Source organism: Rhamphochromis longiceps, linkage group LG12 (assembly GCF_057381845.1).
Source record: "Rhamphochromis longiceps isolate RC_006_pf linkage group LG12, R_longiceps_female_GT1.1, whole genome shotgun sequence".
Lineage (NCBI taxonomy): Eukaryota > Metazoa > Chordata > Actinopteri > Cichliformes > Cichlidae > Rhamphochromis > Rhamphochromis longiceps.
The window spans coordinates 40,779,462-40,798,307 of NC_140568.1; the positions used below are offsets into that span (position 1 = coordinate 40,779,462).

General features: G+C 39.3%; 1 protein-coding gene across 1 annotated transcript in view; it reads right to left on the bottom strand.

Annotated features, from left to right (window-relative positions):
- Positions 1-18,846, bottom strand: part of znf608 (zinc finger protein 608) — a 65,158-nt gene that overhangs the window by 25,958 nt on the left and 20,354 nt on the right. Inside the window, exon 2 of the mRNA XM_085426363.1 lies at positions 8,808-9,078. Within this exon, the coding sequence (XP_085282489.1) occupies positions 8,808-9,078 (271 nt within the window). The remainder of the gene's footprint in view (positions 1-8,807; positions 9,079-18,846) is intronic.

Below are 18,846 nucleotides of genomic sequence, written 5' to 3' on the forward strand. Positions count from 1 at the left end.
AATGGAGGTTTTCCTCTTCACTCTCGTGCCCCCTGAAGCCTCGCTCGGGCTGAAACGTGACAGCGTTTCTATTTTTAGTCAGCAAGTCTCTTCTTGGGAAGAAGCCAAAACACTCAATAGGTCGTCAGTTTGTGTCTCGCTGTCATGAACGTGGGCGTTTGTGCTGCTATTAGAGAACCTGTGTGGCATTCAGGATCCCTCAAAGTCTGTTTCTAACACTTATTGAAATAAACGCCCTGACTCAATTTTACTGCTTCACAGAGGCTTCGCACAAACAAGCAACCACTTTTTAAAAGAAAGTGAGCAATGGCTGAGTAGTGCTTGAACTAAACGCCCCTGAATTCAAGCATCTCTATCTGAGGGACTTCAGGGTTTGTTTGTTATGAGTCAGGGAAAAAGAAAATGTTCTCCGCATTGTGCGCCCTCTCTTTATCCTCTGCACTGCAGAAAATAACAACATCTTAATGGAGAAATTAAAAATGAATGTCTTTCCCTCATTCACACGTACTCTGCATTGACTCTCTGTTCATTTTCTCCCTCGCAGTCTGAACCTGCATCTGCTTTTGCTGTGAAACGAAATGAAAAAAGATGCTCGAGCTGCACTGCTGCATCCAAATGTGACATCCACACTGCACTGAGTGCAGTTTAAGTGTCTGTCGAGGCTGTCAGAATCACCCAGCTCTGCCTCGCCTGTGTTTGTGTCGCTGCTGCTTCATATTTTTCTGCTGATTTGCTCTAAGCTCTCGGCAAGCATCCCCTGACTTCTCCTCTGCAGCTGTGTGAGCACTGTCAACAGCAATCCTTAAACCTGAGCCAGTCACAGTCACTGAAGTTGACTCCACAGTATCACATGTATTTAGCAATAAAATGTGCACTTTCTCATTTAAGTGCTGGTAAATTAACGTGATTAATTACTGCTTCGTGAGATTTTGGAGGGGAATTTTTGAGAGAATGAGGAATTATGTATCAAGTTAGATTTGTCAGGAGGTTATTAGAATGGATGGCAGGCAAGAAGGTTCAGAGTCCTATATGTGTAATTGCTTAGTCAGCAAAAGCAGCTTAGATAAGGTTAAAGAATAACAGTGCTAATAAACTTGTATCAAAACAGTGCCCCTGTGATGGACACTGCGTCTCCTCCAGTGCTTCCAAACAATGATCGTATTACTTGATTTTTATTTTTGGTATCTGAAGAACATTGCAGGAGAGCAAACCTGTCAAGCAAAGATTGCGATGCCACAGTTCAGATCATTTCCTCTGAATGTCCCCCTATAGACACCTCAGGATGTTACAGTAAAACTTTGCTTTGACAGCCTCATCCTGAGGGGCGAATTAACTGTGTAGGATCCCTTGAATGCTGAAAAAATGATGAGTATTATCCTGGTCTCACTTATCACCTGACACATTGCCTCCAGGCTTGGAAACTGTGGATTCTCCCACTACAAACTGCTCGGCTGTAGCTCAATGAAGCTCATCACTTGACGATCTTCCACATGAAATTCGGATCAGTTTGAAACGGAAGTTGATGTTTCTCGTCTGTACAAGTTTGAGGTCTGTGGTGAAATCACAGAGTGCTATTTGCATGTGGTCGTTTTCAGTTAAGCTATCCAAAAATAGCAGCTGAACTGAAAACGATCTAGGGTGTATGAAAACATGACCTTAAACTGGAATTTAAATCTTATTAGGGGGTTTTCTTATAGCCCTTTTCCACTAGTAACTACTCGGGTCGGCTCAACATGGCTGCACTCAATTTTTAGGGTTTTCAATTAGGTGGCCGTACCTGGTATCAGATACTTTCTAATACCAACTCTGCCAGGGTTCCAAGCAATCTGATCCAAAATGTGATGTCAGCAGGTTAGTCAGTGGTGCCACTTGATGAGTCATGAGTGCCTCTTTCATGAAAATCGAAACCGCCATTTTCGAACCTGGCAACAAGGGAAATGACTACACAAAAACAACACCGTAGTCCTCAAGTCTGACAAAAAGCCACACTGAGCAGCAGGTATATCGCCCCATTGTTGTGGTGTTCAGTTCCCATCCGAACGATCACAGGACTTTCATGATCGTGTTGCTACAATGACAGCACATTAGGGGGTACTCGATCATAATGGAAACGACCAAAACCAAGTTGAGTCGAGCCAAGTAGGTACTAGTGGAAAAGGGCTATAAGACTTGGGATGAGGAGCTTTGCTATCTGAAGGGATAATGCCTCATGGCCATCTCCCTTTGGAAGTTTTCCGGGCATAACTTATGGGATGAGTCCCTGGTGGAGAACCAGAACTTACTGGAGAGATTTCAGATCTCATTTGGCATGGGAATGACTTGGGATCTGCCAGGAGGAACTGGAAAGTGTTTCTGGGGAAAAAGATGTTTGGAACACCCTACTTAGCTTGCTGCGACTGTGACCAGACTTTGGATAAATGGACAAATGGATGGATGGATGGATGGATGGGATATCCACCCTTAATGACATCCAACACAAGAAAGAGTAGATTAAAAGAGCAGTGTGATGCTTTTGGCTCACAGGAATTAGCTGAACATGCACTGATATCAAATGATAAGGTTATCATTTGAAACTTTAACCACGCTCAGTATGAGCATCCCAGATCGGAACAGTGTTTGTGTTAAAAGAAATTTTAATAGTTAGATTTTATGGCCAATAAGATGAAGGAGCTACTTAGTTGTTATTACATGTGATTATTTTGTGTGTTCATTGAAATGCAAATCACTTGCTGAGCATAATTATTTACAGTACTTGTAATTGACTTAATGTCTAGAATCCAGACAGACAGACTGAGAGATCCGAAGTCATGGAGTTTGTGCAGCTTAGTTAAGAATCGAGCCAATCACTGTTTGATTAGCGCTCATCAGAGTCTGGTCCCCCACAGGGAAGAAGACGGGGAGGAGGGTTGAAGCTGAAATGGTGGTCTCTTCTTCTCCTCCTTTCTGTCTCTCCAATTAGTATTCAGCTTAATTAACATGCAACCTGCATCTCTCCCTCCCGTATCCCTCCGCCGTCACAAGGAGGGGGCTCCAGTTATCACTCCACCTCCCGAACAATAGTCCCTGAGCGGCAGGAAGAAAAACACTATCTCTCTTTGTCTTTCTGTGTCTCTCTCTTTGACTCTGACATTGTCCATCGCTTTCAGTCTGCATCACTGATGAAATGCTTCTTCTTCGTGCCTCTGTCGGTCTCCTCCTGCCTCCGTCTTTACATTCCTCTCCATCTCCTCTTATCCCTGCGGTAGTTTAAAAATACAGACTAAACCTCTGCTACAGCTCTTTCCATTTCCCCACTTCTCGCTCCATCCATCCATCTGTCAGCCTGTTGGGACAGACTGAGCACCGAATCTATTTTCTTGCTCTTTTTCTTTCCTCTTGCAGCCACCCTCCATCCTTTTCCCTGTCTGTGTATTATTTATTATCTGGTGATATACTGCAGTTTATGTCTCTATATCATTATTTATTTGCTCATTAGAGTGTGTGACTCACTTTATCCTAATATAATAACGTAACGCATCATCTCCCTGATGCTGTTTCTATTTATTTACTTGCACAAACCTGGAAACACAATGCTTTGATGTTTTCATTTAGTGCCTCCACTGAGGGGTGGGGGTGGGGGAGGGTGGCGGGCTGGAGGATGTTGTCACTCCTGTTTGTTTCTTTGTTTTCTACTCAGCAGGGTATCTCAGGGAAGAATCGGTGCGAGATTGGTGGGAAGTCAGAAGCTTTTGGTGGTGAACTCGGTAACAGTATTTTTGCCTTATTAAACCATGATTTTTACGAGCACAAAGCAAATTTAAAATTCAGACTCTTTTAAAAAATTAAATTGGAAAAGGCTTGCTAATCCCTGAGACACTGACATCAATGAGAGAATCTCCATAAAGAATGACACCAGCCAGATGGTGAATTTGAACCCACGACCTTCTTGTTGTGAGGCAACAGTGCTAACCACCGCACTACTGTGCTGAAGACAGAGAGCTAATTACAAATGAGAAAAATTTGAATTGGAGACACTTGAGGCTGACTCCCAAGTTGTTCTGGAGAGACTGCACTGGGCTGGTGAGTTGTTGAGAGGGTTCAAATTGATCAGATTTCCTTTAAACAGTCAAGATAAACAAATAATTAAATACACAAATATTCACTTTTGGAGAGAAGAAATATTTGGAATTTAGAATTTAACAGTTTACAGAAAGATATTTTGAGATATTACCAGCTGACCAGAGAAAAAAAACTATTCAGGATACGTCTGCAGAGTTAATCTCTAGATTCATGTAACATCACAGCATTTAATACCAAGGTAGAACCTTTATAGTGAAAAGAAGATCAGACAGGCTGGAGTGAAAGTGGGTTGCAAAGCAGCTTGCAAATGCACAGTTTACATAGCAGTCCCTGCTTGAACTATAGAAGTGTATCAGCTGAACCATGATGGGTGTGGACTCATACTGAGATCAGCTGATCAGTACTACACTAAATATTGTTGAGTCTGTATCACAGTGTTTTCATCTGTAGTGTTGCGTGTTTGAATTAGCTTCTTGATTTTTGTATATCCTTTAATACTGAAAACTCATTTCCTGCTCACACAGAAGCTGACTGTTGCTTTCTCCTTCAGTAAGGTAACATTTATGCAAATAAGGTAAAGTTTACAATATCTACTGATTCAGGCTTACATTTCTTGGGAAAAATGTAATTAAAAAAGAAAACCTTAGATATTTCTTTCAATACTCTAACACACCCCATAGCTACATGTTGTCACTCATTAGTTAGCTTTGAAACCTGAAGTTGAGGGTTTTCGTTTGGACACAATTATATCCTGATTCTCCTTTCTTTATGCTAATGAGGACAATAATTTACAAAATGAACATCATGTTGGTTTTAATAAGACTTAACAACAGAGACATGAACTCATCAGAAAAGCGTTTGTTCAAACTAGATTTGGTTTTCTACAGATGTTTACAACATAATTGCTCCCTATTGGCAATTAGAAACAATCAGGTTTACGGCACTTCCACATTGGCTTAAATTTTAACATTCAGTTTTTATATACAGTCTGTGTCACACCCCCACCCCTATCTCAGCCTTGGAGGAGGATTGAACGCTGATTTCTCATTTTTCTAAGACATTCAAGCTTCATTTTAATTTTTTACCTGCAGTTTGTTCCTTCTTTTTAACTATTTGAGGTCGTCAAGGTCCACGAGAATACATCTAAGTGTATTCAAAAGTTTTATCCACAGTTTGTTTTCTCTGCCTCTTTGGGCCCTGTTATACAAACAGTCTGAAGTGGGAGATGCATTTTTCACTTTCTTTCTCGTCTCCATCTCTATCCTGTTTAGCAGCAGTCTTGGCCAGGGTTATATTGCCCTGCACTGTGTTTATATTTTCTTCTTTATTTTTTCCTGGGCAGAGCGAAAAGCACCAGTTAATTAATACTGGGGCACTTCTACGCCAAACTCAACACTCAGCTTCAGAGGACCAGCGGCTGGCGAGATGGGCAGTGAGAGATTGGATTTATTCATTAAAAGCCTGCAGTAAGTTATTACACCTCCGCTGAGAGGCTGCAGTGCTGAATGCTGTCCTCGTTAACGGCCTATCAAAGTGCGGTGGCGTAGAAATCGGCGGGTGAATCATCGGGCCGTCTGATCTACAGCCCAGCACTCCCATGGTATCATTTTGTAGTGTTGGATGTGTTTCTAGTTCTGCGTTATTTGGACTCATGAGCGCGCGGTGCAACGCCAAAACTGCTCTCACGAGGACGTCCAGCCTTGTTTGAAAAGAATCGTGGTTATTTTTGTTTGTGGGACTGAAAGGTCTGGAATAATAAAAATTAGTACTATCATCTACTTTTTCTTGTAACATATGTTTTTCAAACCCACACAGATTGTAGCAATGCCCGCTTTAATTGGGCCAAGCGTATCTTTTCAGGGCACAAACAGCTGAAATATTCAACTTTTTTTTAATATACATATTTTCACTCCAAAGAGGAAAAAGTTGGCAGATGATGTTCTGGCTGTGGGTTGCGAAGATGGCTGAAAGTAAAAAGGAGAAGCTAAAATAAAATCTGATCTCCAGTGACAGGACCAAATTGAGGAAGTGCACATCGTTAAGGTTAGAGAAAAATGGCTGCAGTTGATCGATACTGATATTTGGTGATTTACAGCCCCGGTTCTTAAAATGTTGAGACCCTGAATAAAATGTAAATAATAATAATGCAATGAAAGTCCTCATTACACTATATTTACCTTCATACAACATCCCATCTTTTTGGAATTTGGGTTGTAACGGCAACTCATATTGGTAGCACTGAAGTTCTCCTGGTGCAAATTTACAGACATTTTCTGCCTGTTTCTTATGTCTTTTGCTGGAAAATGAAGAAATGTTTCTTCTGGGTTGGCGATGAAAGGCTTGAGCCTTGTGAATAAGATCTTAGTCACTAACATAGAATCTAAAATGAATGCATCGTATTGCGGTGGAGCCCTGAGCCTATAAACCAGGTAATCTAAAATATATTATCCAGTAAAATGTGAAAGTACAAGACAGAAGAAAATAAAAGGCCAAAAAATGTAAATTTACTACCGCTGGTCTCAGGGCGCAGACTGTAGAGCTCACTGAAGAATATTGGTGATATATTAGGTGTACAAATATATGGTTGGTAGGCTTGGCAGTGGTTTTGATTTTGTTTTAAGCAGACAGAAAGGTGCTTAACAAAGTAAATTGAATTTTAAATTTTTCATGTGACAAAAGGGAAACAACCTCCAAATCTTTACAAGATATTAGAGAAATCAAGGACTGTTTTCTAATGTAGATCAATCATCCAAAATTCATCTGCGACTTGGGGCTGTCAGTTCTGTCTGTGCTTCAGTGGAAGGCAATCCTGCTACTACTCCTATCTGCTCGGCTCATCACCCATAGTACAGAAGCCAAGCTGTGCAGATGTGCATACAACATCAAGAAGCTGTCGGTGGACGGCTGGTTCAAAAAACAAACAAACACACCAAAGAAAACCTCACTGAACTTTGCTTTCCTCTTCTTTAAACTTAAGTCTTTTTTTAATAAAAAACATTTTTTTAGGGCCAGAACCTCTTTGCTGGGTGTCAAAACTGTTTTACTTGAAGGACATTTCATGATATGTCACGTTCTCTAGACCCGATCCCTTTCTTTGGCACAGTGTCATCACTCTGCTGCATTATCTCCACGGCTTTACCAGATGCATCCACACAGACCAACAAATTGCCTCGCTGTTTAATGCTTAAACCTTGGTGGTTTCCCATCTTTACTCAAATAAGAACACGGTGCATTATTTTATGCAACAGCCGAGATGCAAAGATGCTGAAAGCACAGGAGAAAAGGATGTTGAACAAACTAAAAAAGGACTCATCGAGCTGGAGTCATAGAGCGATGAAGTCGTACATCGCTTAAAAGACTAAAATGTGAAGCTGTCTATCAAAGTCTGTAGAAAAATTGTACCTCAGTAAACATTTCCTGCTGAGTTTATAGTCTTACTGACTCATTTTGGATCCTGGTGACTACAAATTAAGTCAGTTTTCTAAATTTTGATTATCCTAATTTTCAGAAAGGATTAGCCAGAGACATGCTTATTGGATGATGACCTATGACCGATAAGCCAATACATCTTCTCAGATAGTTAAACACACAAACCCTACAGCGCACATCCTTCAGTCACATTAAATCAGCGCCTGGTGCCAAAGGCATTAGCTGTCTCACAGTCACATCAGCTTCTCTTCAAATCAGATTTCACCACGTTGCAAAAATCCATTCACCCACCCAATAAGGTCGTCGTTTACATCACACTTTTACATTAAGGTCACTTGATAATAACTGGACCAGCTCCATAAAATAATTAACGCTCTTGAAAGTTGCATTATGATGTGCTGTGTTTTCCTGATAAGAACTCATTATGGAAATACCAAATATCCCAACGAGCCAAAGCAATAAATAAAAGTAGAATTTTTTCCTCAGCTCTAAGTAAAAACAGTCTGTTTCCCTAGAGCTGTCAGAAATGTATAAACGGTCCTTAAATGAAGAGTCTCCAGTTACAGTGTGATTGACTATATCTCACTGAAAACGCCGTCTTTAGTTTTAATGAGACGGACTAAAACAACAATTTGCTGGAAGCATAAACCCCTTTTTTGTAAAGAGGCCACCCTGCCTCAGAAGAATGCTTTAAACTGGATCCTAAATAAGCAGGATAGCTGCAACAAATGGAAACAATAATAAAAGAAAAGCATCCCTGAAAGAGAGTTTAGACTTTTCCACTTGTCAAAGTAAACTCATGTCTCGCTAAGGATCAGAAAAGCTGCCAGGGCGTTTCAGGCATCTCAAATTCTACTGAAGCATGGCAAAGGTATTTCATTTGCCCGTGCTTGACACTTTAGCCTTTTCACATTCTCACCGTCATTCAGTGCATTCCTGGAAACGCTCTGACTCACTGTAAACGAGTTTCAGGTTTTCTTCATATTTCTACTTATTTAAACCCATTCACAACAAATGACTTTATTCTACCTCAGACTGTTTCTTGTGTCAAATCAAAACACTGCGAGGAAGGTATAAAGGTTGGAACAATACTACTGCTCCGACACACACTGAATGCCAAACACTGTATCCATTATGTTTTCTTTTTTATGGTTTTTCTACCTTCAAGGCAGCCACTGCTACAAAAGACCTTGCAAGAGGAGAAAGTAGTATTTAATAGCCCCATAAGTCTGCAGATTCTTGAATGTAACCTGGGTTTTAATGCTTGATGTGCTAAAATTGTGTGTTGACCAGTGTGAGGTTTCAGGAAGAATGCTCACCTTCCTCTGTCTCATGCCAAACGATACCCTCCAGGTTGACACTAGTCCCAGGTTGGCAGGGCCCCAAGCAGGCCGAATCACCCTCCAGCGCCCCTGACGCAGCTCCATCCTGGGTGTTGGTGCCGATGGACCTCGTCCTCACCGCCAGCTGCTTAGGGTTTGAGGTGGGCAGGGCCGGGGGGGAAAACGAGGGGGCCGAGGGCAGCGAGCATCCAGGGGCCCCGGGGTGTCCTGGAGCTGGGGGAGCTGGGACTGTGAACATGGGGTCCACCTGCAGAGAAGAGGATTCATTAAAGATCAGATTATGCCACTCAGCTTAGTTTCAATATATTTAATGAAATATATGTCCATGATTGAGCTTCCGCTTCTGCTGAAATTAATGGGAGAGAGAGATGGGCAGAAATATAAGGAAAAGGATTATTAAAGTCATTTTATTATTACTGGAGTGAATCCAACTGACAGATGATTATTTCAGTGTTGGATAATGCTGCATAATGGAGGCAAGAATCGGAAGGACATTTTAGAAGAGGAGACATTTTCTCCAAATGTCACACTATTCATTATTCCACCCTCAGTCTGCAGTTACCAGCTTCCTAATACTGAGTGTCAGCTAATCATCTCTCAACTGTATCCAGACTTTAAAAAAATCATTTTTTCTCACTTGGTCTGGTTCGATTCATCTTCATCTCTCTTTCCTGGCTGGTGGAGTCCTCACCCTTGTGAAATGCAAACATTTCACACTCGTTGAGCAGTTTTTGAGAGCAGAGGCTTGGATGAATGTTTCCAGCTAACGCACACACGTACAGAAGCTGCACATTATAATTAGCTTCCACTTTTGTACAGAGTGACTCAGAAAAATAATACAGTAGTGCAAGAAGGTAACAATGGATACATTCAGTGTGATTATAACAACAACAAAAAAAGTGTTTCTGCCAGGAAAGTGCTTAGACCCTGCGGCTTCTGGGGCCAGCAGGGCAGGGGACAATTTAATGTTGCACTCAATCCGTGTAGCCTATCCACCCACTAATTGCTAATTGTGGAGCAGTGAGAACATTTCTGCAAACACAAGGAGGTGGAATGAGACGGAGAGAGATGCAGGAGAGTTTATTTCACGCTCTCAGCATCAGGACAAAAGTAACTGCTCAGAAATATTTGGAAATCACACATGACATATTCAGAATCTTTATTGATATTCATTGTGTAACAATAATGCGTGTGACAACTGTCAGTGTAACCAACATCATCAACCCTTTGAGGGCTGGATTCAAATTCACAGCACACCGGATTTGTTCTATTTTAATATTAATCAATGTTAAATGTGGACATAATTGTGAGGAACACTCCCTTTCAAAAAAAAACAACTTTCAAGCTTTTTGTGTGTGAAAAGGTTAAAAGGAACACATTAGATATTTTAACGTTTATAGATTGTCTGTAGATTTTAATGTATTTGAGTCCTCCTGCTCTCTGGGTCACTGGGAGCACTGGTTGACATTATGGAGCTGTCGAACAAAAACGTGAATTTCATCTGTTTAAGATGAGGGTTTGATATATCAGAGGGATTTCTTTTCAGATGTTTTTAAGTGTTTTGATTGTAGTAAAATAATTTCCTGTAGGTATTAAAGACATCATAGTGTCATTTTACAGTATCAGCTATTTCAGGAATGAAGGGAACGGCAGCAGAGAACTTGTAGCAGCTTTCTCCCAATAGCATCACCTTCATCCACATCAACCAGCTGCTTCTTATACACACACTGAAGCTTCTGATGGGCTTTAACTTCACTTCTGATGTTTAATTATCATTTAGAAACCTGTGCCAGCATGAGGGGGCACCCTCATGACCACTCAGCATGCATTAGAACAATACCAATATTCTTTGGTCTTCTTCTTAGCCTACTTTGGGTTTAAAGGATCTGAGGAAAGTTTATATTTCACATCACTGTGCACATTCAAACATCAAACCAATTTGAGTCTAAATGCAGGAACAATAACACAGAAAAAACAATCCTATTGGTGTATCCATCACCAAGGCTTATTGTATACAAACAGATGAAAGAAACAGTAACATGTAATCTATGCATCATTTAAAGCTCTGTACTCAAGTCTTAAATTGGGAAAAATCAGAAACTGTTTTTTTTTAGGTCTGCTAATTACAGAAAAAGAGGGAGCATAAAGGGAGTAACATGTTTTAAAATGGCAGGCAATTATAAATACGTTTCTATCAGCTCAACAAATACCAGCAAACACACAACCTCTTTCTGTGCAGTGCTAAAAGCTAAAAGTATAGCTGCTGTATTTGAGACTGAGAGAACTCCAGTCAGAGATGGAGAAAGATGTAAAAAAGACAGGGCAGACGACTGCACTGATCAGTGCAAACAAACTGAGGTATTAACTTTATGTTATTAAAGCAATCCATGAAAAAACTCGGGATAAACGGGTTAGTTTGCAGCACTGTTTGCAAATTTACAATAAAGTGTTGGACTGGTGCACAGTGGCTGTGGTGTTCATGGTCAGATTAGGTTACATCAAGTACAGCACAGATGGATTTGAACTGAAGCTGATATAAAGGCAGCAAACTGTCTGTCAGTGTAGGGGATGAAAATCAGCCAAGATAGCTAATGGATTAAGTTGTGTAAGATCAGCTGATCACCTGTACAAGAAGAAATCTACTGGACCACACAACAGGAATTATTGTGATTTGTGGTGCTTTTCCGTACACTCAGCCATTTTCACCAATATTAGCGTTCCCCCATGTGCCAAATCCCACTTTAACCCTTGACTGCACTTTTTTTTCTGTTTAGGTGTAGAGGCAAAGAAAAACAAAAAACGTTTGTATTCCCATGGACTGCTACATTTTATCATTATATAATTAAAAGAACAAGAGCTTCAGTTAGCTTGGCACGAAAAAAGCTGGTAGAAATGTCCTTCAAAGAGCTGCTTTTTACTATTTTGGGTATATTTCAGAGCTTGTACATTTTCACTTTTACTTGAATAAAGAAGTTTAATGAGTACTTCAGCTTTTATAGGAGTATTTTTTAACACATGTATCATAATTCTACTTAGGTAACAATTCTGCACTTTTGCCAGTTCTGCAGGGACCTGAAAAAGATTATTTTCAGGTCTGGTTAAACGCCAACATCACCATTGTTTCCCACTATATTAATCAATACTAAATTAGTTCAAACTCAAAAAAACAACTCCTTAGTTTTTTGTGAAACGTTACGAGTCATTTCATATTTCTTCTTCGATTCCAGGCTCCAGTGGTGTTTCATAAACCCAAGAACATGTTTTTAAGTTCATGGCTTGTGAGTGATCTTAACTACTATCATCACCATAGTTAGATGTAATGAAACCCATGTCAACAGTGCCTTTAAGAGCTCCTCTCTTATCTTCACCACTTATTATAGTCCCAATTACAGCAGCTCTGGGAAATAATTCTGCTGAGAGAGCAGCAGCAATCAGCAGTGAAGGATTTTTCTCGCCATTATGACTCAATAAAGATTACGGGCTTGACAGATATCTCACTGCGCGATATTCTTGAGTGATTTAACGCTCAAAAGAACTTCTTCACCACGCTGTGTCTGGAAGTGCCCGAGAAAACAGCAGCACTTTGTCAGGTCCGACACGGAGCTTTTCTGTAGTGTTTGGTTTCCCAGATAAAGGAGGTCCGCTGCTGTTGTGTTATTATGGAGATCAATCAGTTCCTTGCAGGTTTCTCTAAAAATTGACAAGAGAAGATTTTTCTTACTTCTTTAGAGAGAAAAACAAAAGACTTACTTTTTCTTCTACAGCAGATTTCGATACTGCCAAGTTTATTGTTGCAGCTCCAGCTCACTTTGGAATCAGGGCCAAAAACTACTGGTTTCAAAATCCATAATCAAATATGATCATTAGTGTTTGAGGGAAATAGTCTCCCTGATTATCAATCAAAGGTTATAATTAAAAAAATGTTATTTAATTGTAAAAAAAAAAAGTGAAATAGAAATAAAAAGAATTTCATACTTTGGGATAATGTCTGAAAAAGTATTAGTGGCCTTATTAAAGGTTCTCTTTTTAATTAGGCCTCAGTCAGTAAAGGCTAGAGACCCGGGGGTTACTGCCAGTCACTAGAGTGAAACTGGTTCCAAGATTACGGTACTGCACTAAAAACAAGAATGATTGCTTTGGTTGCTAGCAGGTTACCTTTGTCCCACATGGTTTGTATGGAAGAAGCCGGCTTGTTTGCAAACTACTCGACAAGCATTAGTGGGACTGTGAAAAGTGCGACGTAAACTCGACACGGACATCATTCACCATCAAAGTTAAGCTTCTGAAATGTGTTGGTTGGAGTGGTAAAGCAAAATGAAGGCGAACTCTCTCTGTTGTGGAAAAAACTACATATGAGCATGACAATCTGCCAGTGGCTAAAGATACCAACGGGAGGTTTGTGGTACTACTACAGCTGGAGATAACCAGCAGCGACTGACCAACGAGTCAGGGAATACACATTTTTCCCAAGTTGAAACTCCATGTTGGACATGTTGAGATGTTTTCAAAAGTATTTGTTTTTTTAAACTTTTGTCTTTTTAACCATAACCATTTGCTCAAGAGCCTTCACGGTCTCTCAGACTAACATTAGAAACAAGAATATAGAAACTATTTAAGTGGCTAAAATGACTGATTTGGTCCATTTATGCCTGTTTTAACCTTCCTGCCTTCTTGGGACCTTTTTGTGCCACTGCTATGTGTTAAATGGCTGCCATTTCCACTGTGTTCAGTGGAATATAACCAAACTTGCCACAGGATAGTTTTTACCTGTCAATGTTAATATTCCAGTGTGAATTCCTTAAATCAGCCTAAAATGGCTGAGCAGCAGAAATCCCCACACCCATCACCCTGGGGACCATTTTCTGCCCATTGACTTCCATTATAAATGCTATTTTTCAACCCCAAATTATCATCATATGATTTTATTTTTTCTTCTTTTCTTGGATGTCAATGAAGACTCAGGGCCTTGAAGTTTTAATTTTTAAATTGCAAAAAAAATGCAAAAAAAATAATGGCAGGTCAAAATGTATGTTGGTGCCAATCTTTGGTCCATCTAAAGGCCTACTTATAATGACAATCACATATTACTTCAACTGGTTTTTTGTGGAAATATTTAGTTTCGTTTTTTGGTTTTTGGGGCTTATAACACAGGGCGCTCATGTAATAACACTGGGATTTGAAGGGTTAAAACAACGAAAATATAATTAAAACTTTACATGAATATTTCAGGGAGAAGTAGTTTTACAAGGTTGGCTAATTTAAAGTGGAATAAAATATGGATATATGGTCTTTTTATGGCGTGGCTGAGAATGGTCCCTAGGGTGATGGGTGTGAGTTTTTTAAAGGATGGCAGGAGGGTTAATTGTTGCTTTTGTGTTTTTCATTCCTATAAAGTTTCTTTTATCTGTTGCAGACATTGAAAAATGTAATCAATGTGTCTTCATCAACAGAGCTGTTTTCATCATCACTTTACGCATGCTTCTGCAGCAGTAAACCTTGGTACTCTAGGATTGTTAGCCATGGTTTACTATGAAATATTACAAGGCAATGATTATAAGAAGAAACCAGATTATAATGTTAAAAAATATACACACATTTTTATTATCTGTTCAATATAATACAGAGATGCACCTCTTTCTTCAGAGTCTGCTGATTGCTTTTGGAAGATTTAACAATATTTTAAAACACAAAACATATTTATTAGTTTAGAAAACGAACTTGAAACGTGGTGGGCTGGCTCTTTTGAGAAATGCCCTGTTAGCTCTCCCTCAACCTTTGGGTTGATCATCTAGCGTTTGCTGTTCCCAGTGATATACATCGATTATTCCATGAAGCGGGACACTGTTGAGGACAAAGGCTGATGCATGAAGCCAAACTGTGACATGCATATATTAAAGTGGCACAAACACGTATTACTCGTCCTTCCTTTACTACCCGAGTGATTAATAAGTGGAAGAAACTCACCAACACTTGAGTTGCCTGTTTAGTGTCCCTTGCAGTATCTGTAATCCAGCTAGTATGAAAAGCTTTGTTTCGGCTGCGTACTGCACAGAATTTATGTTAAAACCTTGATAAACAATGCAAATTTATCATGCAAAATAGCAATAAAACAAAAGGCAGATAATCCTCTGTGCTTTCTGAAACCGTCTGTTAACTCCCACACAGCTGCTGACAAAGACCACACAGGACTTCTTCAACCAAATCACAAAGCAAATTAACTATAAAAGAAGAATCACGATCCCCGGTGATTTCTGTTCTGCCGTTAACGCCTTTTTTTCCTCCCTCAGATACCCAGAATAACAACGCTTGGTTGCAAATCACACGGCAGCTACAGTCGACCAGGCTGCAGACTCACACAGCAAAATAACAATAAAAACACAGGCCTGCTCCCTTGTGAGTCAGACGCTTCGAACAAATTATCCTTTCTCACACTGTTTCTTAATTAAAAAAATCCTTCAACACACACACACAAATATAACACACCAGAACAGGAGAATCTATTAAATAAAAATATAGGCTTCAGTTTAAATCGCAGGTCGGCTTAGTTTCATATGATCTGTAATGATATTACTTAATGCGCTGGTATTATTCAAAAATACCATACACTAAGATTAAGTGAATAAATAAATACATACATAAAGTCATTAATTAAATATGAAATAATAATGAAAATTCACTCAGGGCTCTTTCTTAGTTTGTGGCTCGGCTCAGGTCATGAGCTGATGTTGCTGTGATTTTCCAGATTAAATACCAGGTTATCTTTTGCTTTATTTTTCTAGTCAGACGATTGTTCTGTTCATAGAACCTGATATGTTAAATGCACTGAACAGGGATCCTTTTAAATGTCTCGGTAATATTATTAACACAGTTGCGTCCAGTACAGTGCAGAATGGCATAAAATACAACACTGGTTTTCATGTGAAAACAAAAGCTTTCATAGGATCTGTGAAATGGAACAGCTTATAGAACCACCTTTTGCAGCAACACAGTCATTTTCTGTATGACCTAATCAGTCTCTCCCATCTTTGGTCTTAAAGATGGACTCAAATTTCTTTAGTGTACAGAGGAGTTTATGGACGACTAAAAATTTCAAAGGTCGTGTGGCTAGAAAGCAAGCCCAGATCATCACCCTTCCACCGCCATGCTTGACAGTTGGTATGACGTGTTTTTGCTGATATCCTGTACTTGGCTTTTGCCAAATATGGCAGTTTGTTCAAAAATCTTAGCTTTAATTTTCTCTGTCCTAAAGACATTTTTCTATAAGTCTAGTAGTTTGTTTTCAGATGCAACTTTGCAGACTTAAGTCGTGCTGCTACATCTGTTTTGAAGGCTCCTGACAACCCTTGAAAACAAGCCATAGTAGTTCAGTCTTTTTCTAATTGCAGTGTCACGACCTTTAACAGCTAACATGTTAACTGAGGCCTGTATTGTTTCTTGGTGCATTGCTAGGTCTGACCTTGGGTTGAATTTGCTGGGATGTGCATTTGTGAGAAGATTGAAGCACTGTGTTAATGCATCAGTCTTTCTAGAGCTGCACTTCTTTAAAGGTATTTGACAGCAAACTGTTAAAACCTCTGCTTTTACAGAAATGGTCACACTTGCTGATGATCAGTTAATCTAGTCCGTTTGATTAGCAGCACCTGAGTAACTCTCAGAATTTTTTCACATGACTGTAAACAAACTGTTTCATGTATCATAAAATTAGCAAAACTGTGTAAATGTAAAAGTATATTTTTTTATATACAAAACATATATGTTTTATTGTCGGGCAGGATTATTTCAGCAACTCTGGGAACTAGAAATGCAGACATATCTTGACCAGAGGTTCCTACAGTAGCCTTTTCTGTAAGTTGAGTTATTAAACACTTATCAAGTAATCAAAAAATAAGAAACTTGTCCAGTAATCTCAGAGTTTCTTGAGAGAGGAGAGCTGCATTCTGAGGAGCTTTGGAAATGGCCTGTTACAAGGTCAAAGTCAAATAAATTTTATTGACTCTTCAGATATTCTTTGTCTTAAATAGGCACAAGTTCAAGTTTTGTAAATAGGACTTAGTAACAGATTAGGGGCGAGCACAACAATAGTTATGCATTTTCTACATCACCAGCTTGTCTGCCAAAGTTTTATGGATTTTCACACATTTCAGCACTTTGCTCAGTCTGTGGCAGTTCACTTACTGTATCTAAATCAGCCCAACCCTGCTTTAGACAGACTTTGCTTTTGGTTTGCTCCATAACAGCGTATAAAAAATGACTCTATAGTGGTAAAAGCCTGCGTCCAAAGTACTAAGAGCAGAAAAACAATACAACAACATACAGTAACTCTGGGAAATAGAAAATGCAGACATATCTGTTACCTGTTGTTAATTCATCAAAAGATCAATGAGCTTATGCCATAGTGAAGCGTCACTTCATTCGTCCTTCACTTCACTACTCTGCATTCACTATTGGTCAGAATTTAATCAAACTTACACAGAACAATCACCTAATGAGCGTAACGCAAAATGTGTCAAGGTCAAAGTCGTAAAATTTTACATTTAAAATAAATGAATTTCATTTGAATAAAGCGTTCATCTTCCTGCAGTCATATTGCAGCTATGCATGGCTTTCCTCTGAGTAACTCAGGTGTGCATTTTTTAAAACTGGACATGAATGCAAGGTCGATAACACACTTAAGTGCAAAGGATAAAGTGCTGTATGAATATGTGCGTGAAAAAGGTGAACGTGTCTAGTAGTGGAGAGTGCTTTAAGTGGTGCTTTGAGATCAGAAGTGCCACATCAATGCCAAAACTGGTATTCGTGTGGCATTCAGTTTTCTGACCTCGGAGTTCTGTTAACATAATGCAAGTAAATTAAAAATAAGGTACAGAAACATATGCTGCTCCTTTTGTTGACAGCTGATGTGCATCGGTGCTTGAAAATGAGCACAGCAGTGCATCATTGCGTCCAAAAAAATTCTAAAAAGTGTGATGTTTCTGTATTGAAGAGCATGATAGAGTATTGTTGATTACAGCAGTCACGTTGATCTGTAGATGAAATCGCTTGCGCTCATGATGCTGATTGGTTGTGAAGACTTTATGTTGTGAATCCACTCCAGTGCCTTTCTTCTATTCTTAAGTCTTTGTTCTCCTCCCAGGAACTGACTGAAACTGCACCGCCGCCGCTGCCTCATGCTCCTGCACGTGCTGATTTCGCTTGTGTTTTTTCGTAAGTACCCAGTATCTTTTTCTGTGATGCCTTCTGTATCTTTAGAGAACAAAGATCAAAATAAATAAATAAATAAAATATGAAAAAAAAAAGAAAGTGAAGCCCGAGTGTTGCTGCTTGAACTAATCCACACAGGAACACGAAGTATATCCAAATAACACTAAAATATGCATGGACCCTGGAGCTGTGCACAACACAAAGTCTCTCTAGTTCTCACTTTCCTTCAGATGATGTCCATGCTCGTTTTTCCTCTAAGAGTCAGATTCAAATCACCAGACAGTATCGAACCATTAAAAGGGATGTTTAAGCATTTCTTATTATTTCTTCTTAATATTTGCTATCTTGAGATTACCAGAGGGTTGTAATAAGAAGCATCTTCCACATAGTTGGGGTTGAGCTTTGAGTTAGCTGGTTCCACAAACCGTAGAGGAACCCAGTCAGAGACAACGAGTACCTTAAACTTTAAAATTAAATATTAAAAGCTACTCTGTATGATATCATAGCATGACCATGCTATAATATTCCTTTTGTGTTCACATTGTTGGTAAAAAAAAATGTGGGTGGTAGATGTTATTTAGATGTTAAGAAGTGACCATTTTAGCGCATTGTTAGTTGCTCACTCTGCTTGTATAATTAAATTTTTGTGCATATAAATGAGAAATTATTCTTGATAAGATATTCTAATAAACTCTAATGTGTCACATTCTAATAAATGTGACACAGGATGCAAAAACCAGGCTAAAGTCCAACATTTTTTTTACATTTTCCTAAAATGTCTAAACTTCTTTTTTTTTCTCTATAAATGTTTAAC